The sequence below is a fragment of the Notolepis coatsorum genome (genome assembly GCF_963971535.1).
Source record: "Notolepis coatsorum genome assembly, chromosome: 17".
NCBI lineage: Eukaryota > Metazoa > Chordata > Actinopteri > Aulopiformes > Paralepididae > Notolepis > Notolepis coatsorum.
The window spans coordinates 69787624-69810055 of record NC_140181.1 but is presented as its reverse complement, the minus strand read 5'-3'; the positions used below and the strand labels follow the sequence as shown (position 1 = coordinate 69810055).

At 45.0% G+C, this 22432-nt stretch overlaps 1 protein-coding gene across 1 annotated transcript in view; it reads left to right on the top strand.

Moving 5' to 3' along the window:
- Positions 1–20427, top strand: part of idh3g (isocitrate dehydrogenase (NAD(+)) 3 non-catalytic subunit gamma) — a gene marked incomplete at its 5' end in the record, with an annotated part of 31721 nt that extends 11294 nt beyond the window's left edge. Inside the window, 5 exons of the mRNA XM_084332724.1 lie at positions 8955–9057; positions 9900–10046; positions 10258–10352; positions 12954–13014; positions 19371–20427. Coding sequence (XP_084188850.1) covers positions 8955–9057; positions 9900–10046; positions 10258–10352; positions 12954–13014; positions 19371–19472 — 508 coding nt within the window. The 3' untranslated portion in view covers positions 19473–20427. The remainder of the gene's footprint in view (positions 1–8954; positions 9058–9899; positions 10047–10257; positions 10353–12953; positions 13015–19370) is intronic.
- Between the last annotated feature and the right edge of the window lie 2005 nt (positions 20428–22432).

Genomic DNA, 22432 nt, shown 5'->3' with positions numbered 1-22432 from the left:
TGTTTTAGAAGAGACACTGAAGATTTCGTTTTGTTTGCACTGACTCAGCTAAGTTGTGTGTTGTGGGGAACACTGAAGACTGTCACTGTCAATTGGTTCTGGACACAGCTAAGGGAGGAGGGAACCACACTGCCTCTGTGTTTCGTTGGACTGTTTCTGATACCTCTCTCTCTCTCCGTTTTCCACCTTGAGTTAAAGCTGGGAGTATCTGCAGAGCCGCTACAACGTCACATGCCAATTCCCCACCGCTATCACCAGGAGGATTCTGCAGAGCCACAGATGACTCTGCCGAAGGCAGTCTCCCTGTTTGTTTGATAATAGTACTTTACCCTTTTTTTGACTCTGTAAATAAATACGCCCTAGTATTTGGCTAACTCTGAACTACCTGTCTGTGCCGTTGCGTTTGAGGTCGGTTACAAACCATAACATTACGACCTGACCATGACGACCTCAGCCGACACAGACAGGGTCAGAACAGCGTTGGCGGTCCAGATTGAATTAACCAACGACCACAGCCTACAGCTAGGTGCGGCTGCGGCTGCTGTACAGGAGCTCCGAGACCAGGTCCTGCCTATTCAGGAGTCCCTTGGCTCTCTGGCTAGCCTGCAGACAGCCCAGGGTAATCAGCAGACTAACATTCTCCACCAATTACAAGCGCTGAGTGAAGCCGTTAACACCTTGCTTGTAACCCCACCTACTACAGGAGCCTCGGCCGGAGCATCACCCGCAGCCGTGGCAGGCCCCACGCCTCCCGATCCCGCACCTCGGGAGCCCCGTCTCTCCGAACCACGGTTGTTCAATGGTAACTTCAAGGATTGTGCCACATTCATCATGCAATGTGAGTTGGTTTTTCGTCATCAACCCAGCCGATTCACTTCAAGGGGAGCCCGAGTGGCTTACATGACTAACCTGCTCTCAGGCCGGGCAGCACAGTGGGTTACTGCCTCCTGGGCAATGGGGGCTGATTTCTGTTTTTCCTACCCAGACTTCGTGGCTGAGCTCCGCAGGGTTTTCCACCACCCAGCCCGTGGCCAGGACCCTGGAGCTCGGTTGGGCACCTTCCGGCAGGGCAGTGGCGGGGTCACCGACTACGTGCTGGAGTTCAGACTGGCGGCAACGGAGAGCGGTTGGAACGATCAAGCGCTTCGTCTCACCTTCATGAGGGGGCTCAACGACGCTGTCAGGGACCAGCTCGCGACCCGTGAGGAACCTGAGTCCCTCGAGGACCTATTCAGCCTCGCCATTCGCATCGACGGACGCCTCCAGGAGAGAAGACGTGAGAGAACCCGACCGGGACCTCCAGAGGTTCCCCAGACCCCCCGTACTCGTGACGGTACTGCGGTCCGCCCTGCTCCCAACACAACTGGTGGTTCCTTCCCCTCCCGTTCGGTGCCCGGGGAGGAACCCATGCAGCTGGGACGTTCACATCTTAGCCAAGCTGAACGGGAGGCAAGGTTCAGGTCCGGCCTTTGCCTCTACTGCGGTCGGGATGGACACCGTATCTCCAACTGCCCCACCCGGCCAAAAGACCAGGCTCGCCGGGACCCCGGGAGATCCTGGTGAGCCGTTTTTCTCGTTCCCAGAGCCGTGCACCACCTAGCCGTCTGATGAGCGTCACCCTGGCCTGGGCGGACCAACGGGCCACGGTGGAGGCACTCATTGACTCGGGTGCTGACGAGAGTTTCCTAGACTTCGAGTTTGCTACCCGGGCCAACATTCCACTAGAGGACCTTGTGAGGCCATTGGAGGTGTTCGCATTGGACCAACACCGCCTGGCTGACATCACTCAACGCACCTGTCCTGTCCTGCTCACCATTGCTGGTAACCACGTTGAGAGACTCCAGTTTTTTATCACCAGATCCCCTCTTGTCCCAGTAGTCCTGGGCCGGCCCTGGCTCGCGCTGCACGAGCCCCACATCGCCTGGTCCTCCGGTACCATCAGGGGGTGGAGCTCCTCCTGTCATGCCCAGTGTCTTCAGGCGGCGTCCTGTCCCTCGCCCCGGAGATCCGTTTGTGAGCCGCCTCCGGACCTCTCGACCATACCCCCCGAGTACCACGACCTCGAGGAGGTTTTCAGTAAGTCCAGGGCTCAGGCCCTTCCGCCTCACCGGCCTTACGACTGTGCCATCGACCTCCGCTCAGGGGCTCCCCTTCCCGGCAGCCGCCTCTACAGTCTGACCGTCCCTGAGAAGGCAGCGATGGATCAATATATCTCTGAGTCCTTGGAAGCAGGACTCATTCGGCCTTCCTCCTCCCCTGTGGCGGCCGGTTTCTTCTTTGTTGGGAAGAAGGACGGAGACCTTCGACCCTGCATCGACTATCGCCAGCTCAACGAGATCACCATTAAGAACAAGTACCCTCTTCCTTTCATGAACTCCACCTTCGAGCCTCTCACCCAGGCTACCGTCTTTACCAAGCTGGACCTCCGGAGTGCCTACCATCTGGTCCATATCCGAGAGGGCGATGAGTGGAAGACCGCCTTCAAGACTCCCAGGGGCCACTACGAGTACCTGGTAATGCCGTTCGGCCTCACCAACGCTCCGGCGGTATTCCAGGCGCTCATGAACGACGTCCTTCGTGACATGCTGGAGGAGTTTGTGGTAGTATACCTAGACGACATCCTCATTTTCTCCAAGACCCTCGAGGAACACATCCAGCATGTCCGCCGTGTGCTGGAGCGCCTCCTCCACAATCGGCTCTTCGTCAAGGCAGAGAAGTGCCGATTCCACTCCGACTCCGTCGATTACCTGGGCTTCATCGTGGAGAGAGGCTTGACCCGAGCTGACCCTCGCAAGATCCGGGCCGTGGAGGAGTGGCCGGAACCCACCTCTCGGAAGGAGTTACAGAGCTTCCTCGGGTTCGCCAACTTCTACAGAAGATTCATCCGGAACTACAGTCAGGTGGCGGAACCACTTACCAGGCTGACCTCTCCCGCCCTGCCGTTCGACTGGTCCTCAGCGGCGTGTGCTGCGTTCCGCTCCCTCAAGAAGAGGTTCACTTCCGCCCCGGTCTTGCTCCATCCAGACCCCAAGAGACAGTTCATCGTAGAGGTGGACGCCTCGGATACTGGACTAGGAGCTATCTTATCCCAGCGGTCGGCAACGGACCAGAAGGTACATCCGTGTGCCTTCTACTCGCGTCGTTTCCTCCCTGCCGAGAGGAACTACGACATCGGCAATCGGGAGCTGCTGGTGGTTGTGGCTGCCTTGGAGGAGTGGCGTCATTGGCTAGAGGGGGCCGAGGAGCCATTTACCATTTGGACGGACCACAAGAACCTGACGTACATCCGTGCTTCCAAGCGCCTCAATGGCCGGCAGGCAAGATGGGCCAGCTTCCTCAGTCGGTTCGACTTCTCGCTGACGTTTCGCCCTGGTTCCCGCAACACGAAGGCCGACTCCCTGTCCCGGTTACACTCCAAGGGGGCTCCAACCACTGAGGACCCGACTCCCATCCTCCCAGAGGCCAGGGTGGTAGGAGTAGTCACCTTGGGCATCGAGGGGGTGGTAAGGCGTGCCCTACGCTTCCATCGCGCTCCAGGCAATGTACCATTAGGGGGTGGGAAAGCCGGTGCGTGGGGATCGGACGTTGTGGACAGCGACTCCTACAGGTCGGTTGGTGCGCCTGTACAGCAGAATCAGGACATATCGGGGGCAGCGTGAGCCTCCCACGCGTTACTCCTCACCACTGAGAGATCGCGCTGTGCAGGTGAAAAGATGCGACGGCTGCCTCCTCGTGTACCGGAGGGGACGCGTCTATGCTTTTACCAAACGGTTCGTGTTTCCACGTTCCCGTTTTGCGCTCTGATTGGCCACGCACGTTTCTGGTCATGTGACATGTGCGCCCAATCGCATGACGCGCCCATTTCCGCCTCGACCAGCAGCAAACTACCTAACGCCTACGATCCACACTCTAACCTTAACCAACTTCGAAAGAGTGCCTAAGCTTAACCGGCGAAAGAACTTGCCGTCACACGATATCGCCCTGCTCTAAGACAAACTCTAACCTTAACCAACTTCGAAAGAGCGCCTAAGCTTAACCGTCCAAAGTACTTGCCGTCACACGATTGGGCGTGCACATGTCACATGACCAGAAACGTCAGTGGCCAATCAGAGCGCAAAGCGGGAACGCGGAAACACGAACCTTTTGGTAAAAGCAATCAGGCGGAGGGGACACGTGATGCAAGGCTTCATCCACATTGCAGCCGACCAGTGGGAGGCATGGTCTAACAACGTTCTTTAAATTAGGTGCACAGTGAACATTTTTCAAGTAACAGAGTTTATTAACAAACTATTTATTACATGCATATTATACTGTGCGTGCGTGTGCATACTAAGGGTCAACATCTGTGCAATAGCACATATCACCAAAATCACACATTGGCCCCATGCCTACTAGACACAAAGGATATCGGTTGTCAAGCTGCTTTTGTATGTTGTACTGTTGTCACAATACCAACATTTGATACAGATACAGATAGGAAAGGTAATGGAATATATTATTAGATGACAGAACATGGACAATTCTTTATACAATTCTTTAATTCATTATAATTTAAACGCTATTGAATAATAGTTAATCAATAGTAATTAATACAATTATTCTGTTACAGCTACTGAGCTATATACTATAGCTACTGTCCATCAATATCTTCCTTTTGAATGAAATGGGTTCAGGAGAGAGATGGAGAGAGGGAAAGGGAGAGAGAGAGAGAGCGAGACACAGACACACACACACACACACAGAGAGATAGACGGAGAGAGACAGATTCTCAGCCCCTCCTTCCCTCACTATGCCTCTGAGCGTCCCCAGTGATTAGCGTTAGCAGTAGTTAGCGTTAGCAGGTTAGCTTAGTTGGAGTACTCAGTTAGCAGATAACATTACAGTAGTTATTGTTTTTTAGCGCGATGTGGGTATAACTGGCGAGGATGCAAAGCATGTTAGACAATTGGAACTGCTGCTCGCAGAGTTTTCGTTGCACATAGAAGCAGCGTGACTCGAGATTAGTTGTTACAGAGCTGATCCACGCTGCTCCGTCTCTATTATGAAATGACAATTGCACAGTTGTTGACACGCCCACTACGCAAGACTATTACTCACACACTGTGCTCCTAAATGATTTTTCCGGTTCGCACAAATCTATTTTTAGAGGCAAATGCGAGTGAAATGCTTGCACTGTATAGCCCTGATATAATACTCTAATATGCTCATATGGCTCCCAATTATTTTACACGCCAGAGTGGCTGAGTAGCCTCTGTAATTTACCAGCCAAAGAGGAAATCTACACTTTGCTTATTTTGTTCCCTGATATAATACTTAATCCATTGGCATTTCATCCCTATACAGTATACACGCTACAATAAAAAATTCAAATGCATATGATCTGTATATTATGTTCCATCATGCATGCATGAAAGGGGGGGGTAGTTTATGATTAATTGATTGTCAATAACGGCATTCGTTAGTACAACAGCATACGTTGATCAGCGCGATGGCTATGAGAAAAATGGACAACCAAGCTGAAATTAACGTTAGATTGCCATTACCTGTGGCCAATGAGACTGCAAAAAGAATATTCCAATTATTTGATTGCCATCTGCTAGATCGTAGGGGTGGGACGATACATCGATCCAGATCGATATATCGATCTATTATCAATAATCAAATAGGATCGATGCCACGTAAAAAGATCGATTCATATTGCGATACTCTTATTTTGAAAATCCGGCGACCGCGACGTCATCGCCCCGCGCCCAGTGTTGTGAAACTCCGTTTAACATCAACAGCACACAGAGCGTCACTAGAGCAAGACTAGTGTGCCTATTCTGTGACCCAAAACATGTCCCTGCTGTTTTATTCCGCAACGGGTCAAATGCATCTAACCTGCTTTGCAATCCTCGCCACTCCATTATGCCCACGTTGCGTTAAAGATCGAAGATAACGTTACGTTAGCGTAAGCTAACAAGCTAACCCAGAGCCGAGCAAGACTATTGTGCCTATTCTGTGACCCAAAACATGTCCCTGCTGTTTTATTCCGCAACGGTTCCAATGCATCTAACCTGCTTTGCAATCCTCGCCACTCCATTATGCCCACGTCATGTTAAAGATCGAAGATAACGTTACGTTAGCGTAAGCTAACAAGCTAACCCAGAGCCGAGCAAGACTATTGTGCCTATTCTGTGACCCAAAACATGTCCCTGCTGTTTTATTCCGCAACGGGTCCAATGCATCTAACCTGCTTTGCAATCCTCGCCACTCCATTATGCCCACGTCGCGTTAAAGATCGAAGATAACGTTACGTTAGCATAAGCTAACAAGCTAACCCAGAGCCATAGGCAGAGAGAAGTGGGGACTGGGAAGGAGGGTGCATTCTCGGGATACCCCCACTAACAGGATCTGGCCGGCTTTTCCAGCCAAAATACAGCTCTGTGACAGTGAATAGGATATTAATATTGAGAAAAAAAAGAAAAACGAACCAAAAACAGTGAACAGGAGGTCTATTTGTATTAAAAACAATAGATTGTTTTTCAATTAAATGTCTGGAAGAGCTCAAAAATAAAAATGTCAAATGATATTTCCATTGCCTTTTTTTTTGTTGATTTAAATGTTACTGATTGTGTTAAATGGGCATATAATATCGTCTCATATCGATCGCAGGCACCTGAATCGTATCGTATCGTATCGTGGCAGACTGTGTGATATCGGATAATATCGTATCGTTGTCCAAAGAATCGATATCGTATCGTGATGAAACTGGTGATTCCCACCCCTACTAGATCGTATGTCCATTTGGCCCACACCATAACCCCCAAAAGCATAATGATACTGGCGTCCCGAAGGCGATCGAGTGTATATCTTGATCCACGTTACTCAAAAACTCTGTCCGGAAGACTTTCAATGACGCACAGAGTCATACTTCCTTCAGAAAGTAAGTGCACCAGGCGGCGGTATCGGACCGTTGTGATCTCAGACACAGTGCCACACATTTCCACAGCACAGCAGGATGAATTATGAATGGAAATAGCGAATCAAATAAATAACGATCCAATAACGAGTATACTCGTTGTTGGCAGTATTCGATTGGCGGACTATAGCGAGTTTACTCGTTTTTGGTGGGGAATGGGTTAAGCCCTAGCCATATTTTCAGAGAACTTTGTATAAAAGTACTTACCCAAGTAAATGGAAGATTGCTCCACTTCTACAAGGTCCATTTGCAGGTATCTAGGGACATCTGTGGACTTCAGGGAATGTATTCCCAGTGTCAAAAATATTGTGTCTGTTACTATGCTTGAGTAAATTGTAATGAACCAAAGGAGAATATAAATATTGATATTATATTTATTTTTCATCTTTGACGATGAATAACACCATGCTAACATTGACCAGACATGAATAATTGGCACTGAGCTCATTCGGCACCTTCTTGATATCAATTGTACTAATCTAAGCAAATGTATAAAGGGCAGATGATTTACAAGGGGTTTTGTGCATTTTGCCATCTGGACACATGCAATATGAAATATGAACATAGAATATAGAATATCAGGCATATAAATGACCTTATTATGTCATACATACAAGTCATACATCTATGGATCGGGCCAAATATCCTCTTTCCAATGGCAGAGTTAAATCTGGATTTAGTACCACCAGGCGCCCGTTACAGGGTAGCAAATACCGGGAATGAAATCTACTGTACGTACAATTACTTTTGTATAATGTCCATAGCTCCGCCATTTTTCACCAGATTGCGTTTTTTCCCCTAGACGTTCACAGAAAGGTAAAGAACCAATATACGTTGTATTTTATGGCAATAATGTTCAGGTTTGTTCGACCCATGAGATATAATCACAAAAATAACGTCAATATTCTTTTTCACGTCAGCCGGCTTGCAGCTTTGACAGCGGCTGGTGTGAGCTGGGTAGTGTAGTTTTTTTTTTTTTTTTTACTTTATTTTTTAGCGTTTTATCGCTTTTCTGGTCAAGCATGACCGACAGAAACAGGTTGAAATGGGATGTAGAGCAGGGGAAGACATTCTGAGAAATGACGGCGGGTCCGGGAATCGAACTCGTGTCCCCCAGATCCGTGACGAGCACGGTTGGGTAGTGTAGTTTTATGAACATTCGATGTCCATCGAAAGCCCTGGGTCTCCTTTTTCTTAGGACTACCAACAATTTCATGATGGTAGGGCGGCTGGGTGGCGCAGCGGACATTGCGCTCGTCACCAACGCAAGAGACAGCGGGGTTCGAATCCGGCTGTCGGCGTTGCCTCCGGCTTGTTCCAGCCGTCATACTAACTCAATTGGCAGAGTTAGAGGGTGGAAGTCGATGGGTGGCAATCTGGACGTTGTGGACAGCGACTTCTACAGGTCGGTTGGGGGACGCCTGCACAGCAGAGACAGGAAAATGGCGGGGGTAGTGTGAGCCTCCCATACGTTACACCTCGCCAAATGAGAGTTCGCGCTGGCAGGTGAAAAGATGTGACAGGCTGCCTCCACATGTATCGGAGGAGACATGTGATGCAAGGCTTCTATCCTCCCTACAACCGGCCAGTGGGGGGCATATGCGAGCAACGTTCAATACAGGGGAGGGAAGAATTGGCACGGATAAATTGGGATGGGAGAAAAATAGAAAAAGAGGAGAAAAAAGTGGATAAAAAAAGGATTGTTAGTACCTTTTGATACTGTCAATTGTAAACTGTCAAAAAAAACTGAAAGTGCCAATAAACATGTTTAAAAAAATAAATCATTGGTAAACAAACGTAGTGCTGATAATATACACTTTGACGGCTGTTTTGATAGGGTTAGTGTTTTTACTCTTGGCTACATTTGAAAAAGAAACGCAACATTAATTAATACGGATTGTATTGATCTATTTATGACGGTACCGGGCTGGTCGTGCTTAAGGGGTTAATGATGCATTTGATATGTTGAGTATGACCTGTTGCTCCCCAACAGGAAGCTGGGTGATGGGTTGTTCCTGCAGTGCTGCAAGGAGGTGGCCGCTGACTACCCTGACATCAGTTTTGACAGTATGATCGTGGACAACACCACCATGCAGGTAACCAAAGCAGACTTGACTAAAGGAGATGTTGTTCTGTGATTCTTTATTATTATTTTTACTTTATTTTACCTCAGGAGTCAATTGAGGGGGACCCTCACCTTCAGTGACATTAAAACGTTTAAAATAAGCAGTAATACAAATGCAGTCGTACAAGTTTCAAGTTTTGTTTTATTTGTCACATATAAGGTACATGTACATTATAGTGAAATGCTTGGTTCTGTATGAGCCTCATGTGATTGTGCTTCATACTGTAAACAGTAAAGGAGTAAAAGATCAAACGCTATACAAAATATACAAAACTAAAATGTACAAAAATTAGGTAGAAGAGGTAGTGCAAATGTGTAAGAATAAATGGATAAAATACGGTGTAATGTTTAAATCAAGAACATCAGTATAGTAGCAAATAAATAAAACAATGGGAGTAGTAGGTGAAGTAAGCAATTACACGTTGACAATGGTCAGTTATTGATTAAAAATCAATTTTTTCATCTTGTTTTTGTTTTTCTGTTTTTAGTTTTAGTTTTTTGTTAACTTTCTTGTTACCACTTCATCCAATTGGACAGCACCTTGCTTCCTTTTTTTTTAATCTTACTTGTTTTTTCCCCCTGTTGTTACTATATATTTGTATCTACCCTTTCTTTTATATAGCTTCTCTCTCCTTGTACAGTGTCCTTGAGTCTGAGAAAGGCGCTTCTCTCTTCAAATAAAATGTATTATTATTATTGGTAAAAAAAATCTAAAGCACCCAAGTAAGACAACAGTACTAAATCTTAGGTCAACTTGCAAGAGATACATTGTGTATTGTATGGTTTGTTGATCTCTTCTGTTGGTATGTTTAGCTGGTGTCCAAACCAGAACAGTTTGATGTGATGTTGATGCCCAACCTATACGGTAACGTGGTGAGCAACGTGTGTGCCGGCTTGGTGGGAGGACCAGGCCTTGTGCCTGGGGCAAACTATGGCCGCAACTACGCCGTCTTTGAAATGGTGAGTCGTCAGGGAAAAGACATCCCATTTTGTACAATCTCATTATTTGTATGTAGAATGCAGTGTTTTGCGATTCTAATTTACTCTGGTATGTTAATGGCATCTTTATGCACTATATCTCCCTCATTCTCTCCTTCTACCTCTCTGTCTACCTCTCTCCTTCTACCTCTCTCCGTCTACCTCTCTCTTTCTACCACTCTCCATCTCTCAGGCCACAAGGAACACTGGGAAGAGCATTGCGAACAGGAACATTGCCAACCCTACCGCTATGCTTCTGGCTAGCTGCATGATGCTGGACCACCTCAAGTGAGCTCTCCCATCCAGTCCCCACGTGTCTTCCCTCCCATCCAGTCCCCACCGTGTCTTCCCTCCCATCAAGTCCCCACGTGTCTTCCCTCCCATATAGTCCCCACTGTGTCTTCCCTCCCATCCAGTCCCCACCGTGTCTTCCCTCCCATCCAGTCCCCACCGTGTCTTCCCTCCCATACAGTCCCCACTGTGTCTTCCCTCCCATCCAGTCCCCACCGTGTCTTCCCTCCCATCCAGTCCCCACCGTGTCTTCCCTCCCATACAGTCCCCACCGTGTCTTCCCTCCCATACAGTCCCCACTGTGTCTTCCCTCCCATCCAGTCCCCACGTGTCTTCCCTCCCATACAGTCCCCACGTGTCTTCCCTCCCATCCAGTCCCCACTGTGTCTTCCCTCCCATCAAGTCCCCACGTGTCTTCCCTCCCATCCAGTCCCCACGTGTCTTCCCTCCCATCAAGTCCCCACTGTGTCTTCCCTCCCATCCAGTCCCCACTGTGTCTTCCCTCCCATCAAGTCCCCACGTGTCTTCCCTCCCATACAGTCCCCACTGTGTCTTCCCTCCCATCAAGTCCCCACCGTGTCTTCCCTCCCATACAGTCCCCACTGTGTCTTCCCTCCCATCCAGTCCCCACCGTGTCTTCCCTCCCATACAGTCCCCACCGTGTCTTCCCTCCCATACAGTCCCCACTGTGTCTTCCCTCCCATCCAGTCCCCACTGTGTCTTCCCTCCCATTCAGTCCCCACCGTGTCTTCCCTCCCATTCAGTCCCCACCGTGTCTTCCCTCCCATCCAGTCCCCACCGTGTCTTCCCTCCCATCCAGTCCCCACTGTGTCTTCCCTCCCATACAGTCCCCACCGTGTCTTCCCTCCCATCCAGTCCCCACTGTGTCTTCCCTCCCATCCAGTCCCCACTGTGTCTTCCCTCCCATCAAGTCCCCACCGTGTCTTCCCTCCCATCCAGTCCCCACTGTGTCTTCCCTTTCATTTTATTACAGTTTTTCTCAATTGCTTTGGTGCATTTCTCTGATCAGAATTAAAGTTCTCATAACTGTTAGTTCAACCTCCACAACATCTTGTAATTTGTGCACATCATAGTAGCAGTTTCTCATTCCTCCGAACAAATTGCAAATGCTTTTGGACATGCATCAATTGCTTTCATACAATTCTCTGCTGTTTTATAACATTATCATTTGCTTAGGTCATGTCAGTCAAAATGAACTATACTTAGGACTGCTGAATAGTCATTCCCTATAAAACTAATAGTCCTCATTTCATTGCTTGAGTCATTACATACAAATATGTTGAACTAGTTGTCAAAATCTGTCAAGCAAATTTTATACATTTCTTTATAATTTTTTCCCTGAATGGAGCTGGATGCCAGGGAATCGCTGCACACATTCATATATGTTGATGAGGCGGGTTTCAATCTGGCAAAAGGTAGAAGGCGTGGAAGGAATCGCATTGGACAGAGAGCAACCACTGATGTCCCAGGCCAACGAGGAGGGAATATTACAATGTGTGCAGCCATCTCAGAAAACGCTGTCCTCACCCATATGCCCCACATTGGTCCATTCAACACACAACATCTGCTGACTTTTTTAGACACTCTTTACAGGGACATAATCCCTGAGAATGAGAGGGGTCTAAATGGCGACCATCTGACCAAGTACGTTGTTGTATGGGATAATGTGCGTTTCCACCACGCAATTCTGGTCACACAGTGGTTTGCAGCACATGAAAGGATGCTGGTGGAATATCTCCCTCCCTACTCCCCATTCCTGAATCCAATAGCCAGACAGACAGGAACGTCTGGATGTGAATGAATGATTTACAGTACTGTGTATGTTGTATGTTCCAATTCAGTTCCAATATGTACTGCAATATTGTTTACAGTTGTGCACAGCTCTACCCAAAGGCCAAAGGGTGTTTCTTATGTTTGTTGTAAATTAGTTTGTATTTTTCTTTTGCACAATTCTGTGAACAAATTAAAATTGCAAAGAGCATATGCAGTAAAAATTGAAACATACGTGTCTTGTACTCATTTACCTCACTAAATACAGCAATGTGTAACTGTAGATTTCAAATGGCTGTGCAAATAGTGTATAGTGCTGTCTTGAGCATTTTCAGAAAGTGTCACCAAGATCTGACTTTTTTTGAATTGGAAAACACTTACAGAGTGAACTGTCATAACGAAAAGATGGCAAAGCCATTTGACTATCTTGTTCATAAACAATGGTGTCAGGACTTTTCATTTTGATGACAGTGACACTTTCATTGACATGAATACTTGCTTTTGAGGAATGAATTATCCATTTTGAGCAAGTGACACGCTTCTGCAGGTTATCACCTAGGTTTTGCAGTTTGTACTAATTGTTCTGAGAAATGCACTAACAGTTATGAGAACTTTAATTCTGATCAGAGAAATGCACCAAAGCAATTGAGAAAAACTGTATTAGTTAATTTCCTGTCGGTTGGTTTTAGATGTGATTGTTCATAATTCAGACGTGTAGCATTATCACTTCTCGCAGGTCCTTATTCCAGATTACAGGCATCCATCCTGCAAATATAGTAGATTTAATTCTCTTCTGTGTGTTCCTAGGCTCCATGACCACGCCAGTTTGATCCGGAACGCTGTCCTCACCACCATGAACGAGAACAGGGTGAGTCTCTTCTTCAGCCCCCTCCCTTCTTCTCGTTTTCCTGAGAGGACATTGTCACACTATCATTTAAGCCACATGGCAAGTTTCAACTTTGGAGTTCAATCAGTCAAATGCACTGCAGCGAAACAGCTGAAATACTCCTACCTGCTCTCACATTGACTAGTCGTGTGAATTTGGCGGTCAAATTTTGAAAGAGCGAGTGAGGTGAAATCTTTCCGCAATAGAAGGCGAATAGTGGTGCCACATTGTTTTGTGTGGCTTTGGATGACAGTGAAAAGATGGTGAGGGTGAATCTTTTTTCAGATATTGACAATTATTGCTGGCACATGCCCTGAATGGCAGGTTTGGCGAGTTACTGTATTACCGGTACTCTACTATTCAAACTATAAAAATTTGCACAGCAACCGGGAGCACTCGGGAACAATGAAAATAAAACAGTGCCATGATTTTTACAAGGATGAATTACCTATGCCTAGCAACCTTCAAGGAGTATTTATCACCCCTTTTAACATCAATGGCAGTTTGAATGGTGTGGTAAGCTGATATCAGCTAAAACACACACCTACAAACACTGGAAAAGAAAATGTGTTCCAGTAATGGAAAATTAGACTGATATGGTGTTATAGCTGGATTGAAAGAGGACACATAAAGGACATTTATTTACAAAAAGATAATGGATGGACAAAAGGACAAATACAGAGAACAAAAAACAGCAAAAAAAGAATAGCTGTTTCACAGGAACAAGAACAGTACACTGTAAAACATCATACCAGAAGCCTTTACAGTACACTGCAAAACATCATACCAGAAGCCTTTACAGTACACTGCAAAACATCATACCAGAAGCCATTACAGTATACTGCAAAAAATCATCAGGCGTTACAAATGCCAAAATCTCTTTTGCATGTGGAGTCAAAGGGACCTGCCAATATCCCTTTAACAAATCCAATATATGAAACACTGCCAACGCGGTCAATGCGATCTCCCTTTCTCAGCAGAGGTGAATCTGAACAGAACCGGTTAGAACCATTTGCTTTGTCGACGAGGAAAACGCCATAATCCAACCTCAGGCTCTTTAATACACACTACCTCAACACCCACCTCTGCCTGTACCTGCCTGGATTTCCCCAAGGGGATTAATAAAGGAACACTTGACTTACTGTAACTTGACCTGATCTCTTAACTGACTGGGAAGGAGTTTTTTTTCCAAGTGAGTTGCTCTATATCCAATTTGGAAAGATAATCCTTGTCAGGTGCGCTAGGTCCTGGTCCACCAACGCAGACAGCAATTAATCTTTCAGATTTTGTAATGTTCTAAAGTGCTATAAGTCTTATCTGCTCTTTAGTGCAATGATTTACCTTGTCATATGTTGGATCACTAACAAACTCTTCAAGCCTAAACTCCATAATGAACTAAGATAACTTGATCTAGAGTGGAATTTACAGCAAAAGTTACAGGACACACAAAGTAACACTACCACACACTAAACCAAAATGTATCACTATAGGCCTACACGAAGCCAACTGTAAGCAATCAAACTTACAAACACTAGGCTCTAGTCACTCTGAAACTATTTCAGGCCACACAGTATATAAATAGCACTCACAATACTACTACCCTTGCATGAGTCAGCACAACTCCAGCACTAAACAATACTAATCTAACTCCACTGAGAAGAAAGTAGTTTGCACAAAATGTAAACCCTGCAACAAACACAAAACTCGCACAGATGAGTCTCATAAGGGTTAAACCTGTTCTAGAACACAATTACAGCCTATCATTTAACCAAAAGCTATTGCGCAAAACAAACAAAATTGCTCCAACCTTGTCGCAACAACGCATGAACCTTCTAACCAACACATAATCTTTTAAACATTTTACTGTAAAAGGGGTATACTAAACTAAACTGCACAGACTACAATGTATAATGCATGATGTATATCATGACAGTTAGGGTACCATATGTATACTGCACCTGTGTATACTGTTTACTTTACTTACTCATAGTATATATTCAGATTCAAAGTATTATTGACCATATTTATTGTAACTTATAATATAACTGATAGGGCATACAGACCCTCATCTGCACGCAAGAGACGCTAACTCAACACATCAACACAAGAGACACTAACTCAACACATCAACTCAAGACACTAACTCAACACAAGAGACACTAACTCAACACATCAACACAAGACACTAATTCAACACGAGAGACACTAACTCAACACATCAACTCAAGAGACACTAACTCAACACATCAACTCAAGAGACACTAACTCAACACATCAACACAAGATACACTAACTCAACACAAGAGACACTAAATCAACACAAGAGACACTAACTCAACACATCAACACAAGAGACACTAACTGAACACAAGAGACACTAACTGAACACATCAACACAAGAGACACTAACTCAACACATCAACACAAGAGACACTAACTGAACACAAGAGACACTAACTGAACACATCAACACAAGAGACACTAAAGGTGCTCCCATGGTCGAGCGGACAGTGTGCGGAGGACACTTTGAGCTTTCATAGTCGAGCGTACCTCCGCGGACCAATTCCCTACATGTCTCGCGCCAGTTTACAAAAATGTTCCCACGCTGTTCAACTACTGTCATGTCGTCGTCATCCGATGTCAAAATAAAGAGTCTATGTTATCTCCGTTTCCAATATTTCAAAATAAAACTGGCAGTTTTACACACTTCATTTAGAAAAGCCATTCAAACATCTCAAGTTTCTTCAGATGATGAAAAAAGACATGGTCCAAATGTATATGAATTGGAATGGGTGACGATTAGCGATAGTAAAACTAAATTTAGCGTCATCTACCTGCCAACGTTTTACCAGACCAATCCTACCCATTTAATCATGATCCTGCCCTACTCTCACTTGGCACGGAGCGAGTGGTCAGAGTAAAATGCAGATCGGCGTCACATTAAATACAGGTCGATGTCAACCAAAACGCCGAGCAGCCTTTTATGTGACACCAAGTGAGCGCCGCGGATGTCGGCGCATTCGAAAATTGGAGCTTCGCACTTGGAGTCCGCTTTGAGTCCGCTTTGAGTCCGCGCGTACCTTTGCGGAGTCCGCTCCGTGTACGGTCCGCTCGACCTTAACTCAACACATCAACACAAGAGACACTAACTCGACACAAGAGACACTAACTCAACACATCAACACAAGAGACACTAACTCAACACATCAACCCAAGAGACACTAACTCAACACATCAACTCAAGAGACACTAACTCAACACATCAACACAAGATACACTAACTCAACACGAGACACTAACTCAACACGAGAGACACAAGAGACACTAACTCAACATATCAACACAAGAGACGCTAACTCAACACATCAACACAAGACACACTAACTCAACACGAGAGACACTAACTCAACACATCAACACAAGAGACACTAACTCAACACATCAACACAAGATACACTAACTCAACACGAGAGACACTAACTCAACACGAGAGACACAAGAGACACTAACTCAACATATCAACACAAGAGACGCTAACTCAACACATCAACACAAGACACACTAACTCAACACGAGAGACACTAACTCAACACGAGAGACACTAACTCAACACATCAACACAAGAGACACTAACTCAACACATCAACACAAGACTTCTTGAAGACTTACTTGACTTCTTGACTTTCTATTTTTTACTTATTATACTTATTTTATACTATCTTATTATTATCTAGCACACTCTCAGGAGCGAAACGGAAAGAAACATTTCATGCAAAGTATTCTGTATTTCTGTATGACAAATAATAAAGAAACTTGAACTTGAAGAGACACAGAACTCAACACATCAACACAAGAGACGCTAACTCGACACATCAACACGAGACACTAACTCAACACGAGAGACGCTAACTCAACACAAGAGACACTAACTCAACACAAGAGACACTAACTCGACACATCAACACTAACACTAGGTAGACACTAACAAACAAGCTGGTGATTTTTTTTGTCAAATCAGTTGTGCAATAGTCACTTTTGGTGAGTTGTTTCTATACAATTCAGTTATATGACATTTAGGTATGACACATGACTACACAAGCATTTTTAGTATAGAAATGTGTCAACAGACTAAAGCAGGGAACCACAATATTTTGCATACGAATTATGCAGAATGTAATATCATAACTGTCTATTACTTTTCTTGCAATTGAGCCAATTTTCCTTAGGTACGGTTTTGAGGTGTGTGTTCAACAGAATGTAGTATCAAAAACACATTCACAAAAAGTATGGGTTACTGTTACTGAATGCTGAACTGCACTATTATAATCACTAAGCCAGACCTTACCTGTGTCCCTGTATCACTTGTCTCTGCTGCCCTTTGATAAAAAAACGTCCCTATGTCCATTTTCCTTTTTTTTGTCATATTTCAGTTAGTCACAGTAAAAGTCACCTAGTAAAAGTGAGATAATTGACAATATCAAAACATGCTAGGGCTGTACCGAATAGTTCGAAGCTTCGTTCATAAGGTTGACATTCGAATTCTAAATCAACATAAAAAATTGTAAAAAAAGAAATTATGATTTTTTTTTTTTTTTTTTTTTTACGTTTTTATTTGCCAAGGTATGGCGAGTGCCATACCTTGCCATACCAAATGGATGCCCCTGACCCTCACAGATGCAGCCACTCAGGTCATCAGCCCACACCCTCACAGATGCAGCCACTCAGGTCATCAGCCCACACCCTCACAGATGCAGCCACTCAGGTCATCAGCCCACACCCTCACAGATGCAGCCACTCAGGTCATCAGCCCACACCCTCACAGGTGCAGCCACTTGGGTCATCAGCCCACTACACCCTCACAGGTGCCGCCACTCAGGTCATCAGCCCACACCCTCACAGGTGCCGCCACTCAGGTCATCAGCCCACACCCTCACAGTTGCAGCCACTCGGGTCATCAGCCCACACCCTCACAGGTGCAGCCACTCAGGTCATCAAGGGCTGCACCTAAATACAAGGACACAAGAGATGACAGACAGAAGAGAGAGAGAGAGAGACACACACACAACAAGTTTGTCTTCTGTGTAGACATTCTCAAGGAAAACAAAGAATGTCCAAGGCTCACTGTTCTGTTGGATTTTTTTTTAAATACCGTTATTATTCCATGGCTTAACAAGTTAAAATTGCTGTACATACCAATGCATTTGAGCTCAAGGGAGCCCATGTCAGGGTTGGGGATACTGTCCCAAAGAGCACCTGATTCTGTTCACAAAAGTTTGTTTGTAAATTACCTTTTTATTATAGCGCTACCATCATTGGTAATTTTTGTGATATTTGTTGTGATGCATCGACGGCACACCAATTACTATCAAAGGGGCAGAAGGAAGGACCGCTTATTTAGTCCTGCTCCTTTCTTACAATATCACAACCTTTAAAATAAAACTAGCTTACTACCCAAAAGAGAGAGAAAATAAAAACAAGGTTAACAATAGTTTTTTGTTTTGAATAAATCAAAACATTCTCTGAGAGCAACTATCTATAGTTCCTCAGTTCTGTATTTGTCCAACAGTGCTTTTTTGTATCTATCTTTGAATGATGCAACGTTATTGCTCTGTTTAGTTTCCACTTGTAGTCCATTCCATAAAGCTACCCCACAAACTGAAATCCACATGTTGTAAGAGGCAGACAGTAGGATATGATAAGTTCCCCATTAAATCATAACTTCCCTCTCTGCCCCGTGAAAATTTTTTGTATATTGCCTGGCAATGAATTGTATTTGGCTTTAAACATGATTTGATGTATGATGTCATGGCAACCACGTTTTTAATTCTTTTTTATTTGTGGGTCGGCAGGGTGGACACACAAGACCTGCTGGTCGCAACCAATTAAACACCCACACATAAGATAAGATAAGATGATCCTTTATTAATCCCCTTGGGGAAATTCAGGCATCAAAGCAGCATGGGGGGGGTACAGAGCTTCACAGTCCTATACAGTACAGTATCTATACACTATAGATACATAAAATATAAATACAATATAAAAAGTACAAAATACAAGATAGTCCAGTGAGTGCACGTGGATATGAGTCTGGAGTTCTCACGTCCCGAGTTCTGACAATGATACTCCTGGCAGCAGAGCCGGCCGTCCGAGCCCTTGGTTGTAGAGCCTGATGGCTGCCGGTATAAAGGACCGGTCCAGGCGATTTGTGGTGTGTCGGGTACACCATAATCAGTGGCACACCACAGTATAGCAGTCAGCGAGCACTTTGTGTTTTTGTGACATTATAGATGGTGATGGTAGAATGTATCGGTTGAATACTGTGTCGTTGTTTCCTGCAGTTGCACACAGCGGACATCGGAGGGCAGGGCACCACCCTGGAGGTGGTCCAGTCCATCATGAGGAACATCCAGAGCACCAAGGCACAGACCTCCGGTCGCTAAATACACCACGCGACTCCACAGCGCCACAACTGAGAACGCACACATCACAGGTCTCACGGGTGTGCGTGTCTGAACAAGGTTCTGTACCTGGGACAGCTGTATCTTGAGGGAGCCGTGTCCATGCATGTCTGTCTCCGTAGTAGTGGTTTGTACCAATTACATTATTTGGAACGGTTCATTTTTGTGTTTGTCCCGACCAGTTGACAAATCACTGTTATTCCACATCTATGTGCTTCACATGCTGTCTTCGATAACTTATTGCTAATTTATTTACAACACAGTGTGCTATTCATAGATCCCAGATGAGTGTCACTCAACAGCAGTACGGCACAGACAGGGTGACACCTCACTAGTCAAGAGTGCCTGACGTCCATCAAAGCTTTCAATCTGACTAAACAGTAGTGTGATAACAAGTCTAGAATAGGAACACATTGGTACATGTGTATTCCATTTTTGTGCAACGTCTAATGGTTAAAAATCCCCTCTTCTGTGATCTGGTGCTCACTTCTTGGATCAGATTCTTAACTATTAATACTATGATTTTTAAAAGTGTTTTAAAGCCTTTCAATTCAAGCCAGGTGTGCAGCTTTATTTTTGCCTTATTCTTTTTCTTATACTGTAACACCATGTTGTCTGTTACATGATTTACCGTTACATATATTAGCACATTTTCAACTGTACTATACGGTTACCAGTATGTACCTGCATCAACTATACTGTATCATGATGGAAGATGAATATTATGTTCTGTCACAGCCAAAGGGGATGTTTGTGCCATAGTAATAAACAATCTAATATTGTCTTACCGGAGTCTGGTTCAAATCATAGGGATATGCTATTATCTCTTTAGTTTGGCTCAAATCAAATCTGGCGAGACGTCATAGAAATTGAAAAGGCCGGGTCTTCAGAATACCTGTGGCTTTATGTGTATCACAAATATCAATAAAAGTGCTTATCCAACTTAATCTTTTGACTAATTCTTTTAGACAGGCATTTATTTAGGAGCTGATCTTGGACTCAGAGGCTCTGTTTTGCAAACATCTGTCATGAATTATGTTTAACCACATGGAATAGTTGCCAGCTCCAACTCACCTCTACCCCCATTTGCACACTATGTAATAGAATAGAATAGAAATACTTTATTCATCCCGAGGGAAATTTGGCAATACAAATTTGGTAATACAAAGTCCACCAGAACATGATGTGGGAATGCCTGGCTGTCTATAGTTTTTTGGTCTCAGGTAGCCACCTCTTTGTCTAAGGTACTAGAAATTCATATACCCCTGCGTCCCACTTTTAATTAAATGACCATTCATTACTTAAGCGGACCATGACCCAGAAATGAGTTTGGTTATCAGGTATCACGTCAGCTAAAATAATGTTAATTATGAGATGGAAGCCTCCCCACTCTCCATATTGACCAATGACTCTTGCGTTTCTTAGATGTCCTTTCATTGGAGCTTTCAATAGCCTGGATGAATGGTGCAAAGGAAATTACAATTGATGCGCTCTCAGTCTCAAAAGCTTTCAATACAGTGACATTTTTTAATATCTCAATGAAGTCATACAGATATTTGTATTATATGATGCTTTCTGGTGCCATATGGCAACTTCTTCGATTTACACATCTGTGTATATGAAATGAAGCAAAATGAAATGTACGGTACAAGTTAGCTCTATTGAGCTTTCTATGTCATGTATGTTTGTGTATATACAATGCTCTATATTGAACTGCCGCAAATTATGAGGATTAAGTCAATAACTCGTCCTAACTAATTATTGCAAGATTGCATTTTGTATTGTATTTGAAGGGATCAACAGAAACCTCATAGTCTCGACAAAGGCTGGTGGGGTGAAAACACAATATAAAATGACTCTTTTCCCCCTGAAGTCTCCTTTCAAATCCCCCAGCCGAGCTGTTCATTTCCTACTTTCCCAGAAAACCACAGAAGAAGGCACCATTACCGGAAATTAACAGCTTGGCTTGAAGATTTGAAAGAAGACAGGAGAGAAATGTGTAATTTTATACAGTATTTCAGCAGCGGTTTGTGTCTTCACCCCACCGGCCTTTGTTGAGACTCTTCCTGTTGATCCCTTCGAAAACACAATGCAAACTTGCAATAATTAATTAGGACGAGTTATTGACTGGTTCATGCTGATTTACAAAACCCTCCTTGGGTTGTCCCCGTCCCCCCCCTTACCTATGTCACCTGTTGCAAATTACATCTGCCACTTACAACACTCGTTCTCCTAAAGATTCCGAAAACATACACTGCACTTGGTCAAACATCATTCAGGGCTGCTGCTGCCAGTGACTGGAACCACCTACAGAAATCTCTCAAACTGGTCACCTTTATGCCCAAGTCAGCATTCAAGCACTCTGATGAACATTCTCACTGATTCCTGCAACTGTTTTTCAACCCAGTAACATCCCCAACCCCCTGTTATATAGTCGTACTGGCGAATCGCGTCTTGCTCTTCGCCATCGAGATGTACCTCATCTCCAGTACCTACTGTACTTCATTAACGAAAAAACAAATGCACCCAGCATCTGACCAGGCCCGCCCCAGTGCCGTACTATAAGGCAGCAGGCGTGGTCACCACTCGCCCTTCCTCTATTTCGTTTCCATCATGGCGGATGCTTGCACCCTGTGAACTAGCGTTATGAAAAGTATAGAGAAATTGCGCAATGTTGAGTATTCGCCGGAGATTTGCCAACCCCTGGAATCTTCGGCATGTTCCGACGGCGCTCGTATGGGTTCTGCGACTCTGCAGCTGGATGCATTTCGATGCATCTCCGCGTTGAGTCTGTACTGGGGTCTCCTCGTCTTGTTGACAGCAGACAGAGGGACGGCGTGTGAGGTGTAGCTATCGAGCTACCTCACACTCAGGTAGGATCTGCGCGACTAGGCATTAACGCTGGTGTTAGTAATGCTGCTTGTTGTTTTGTTAGACAACCG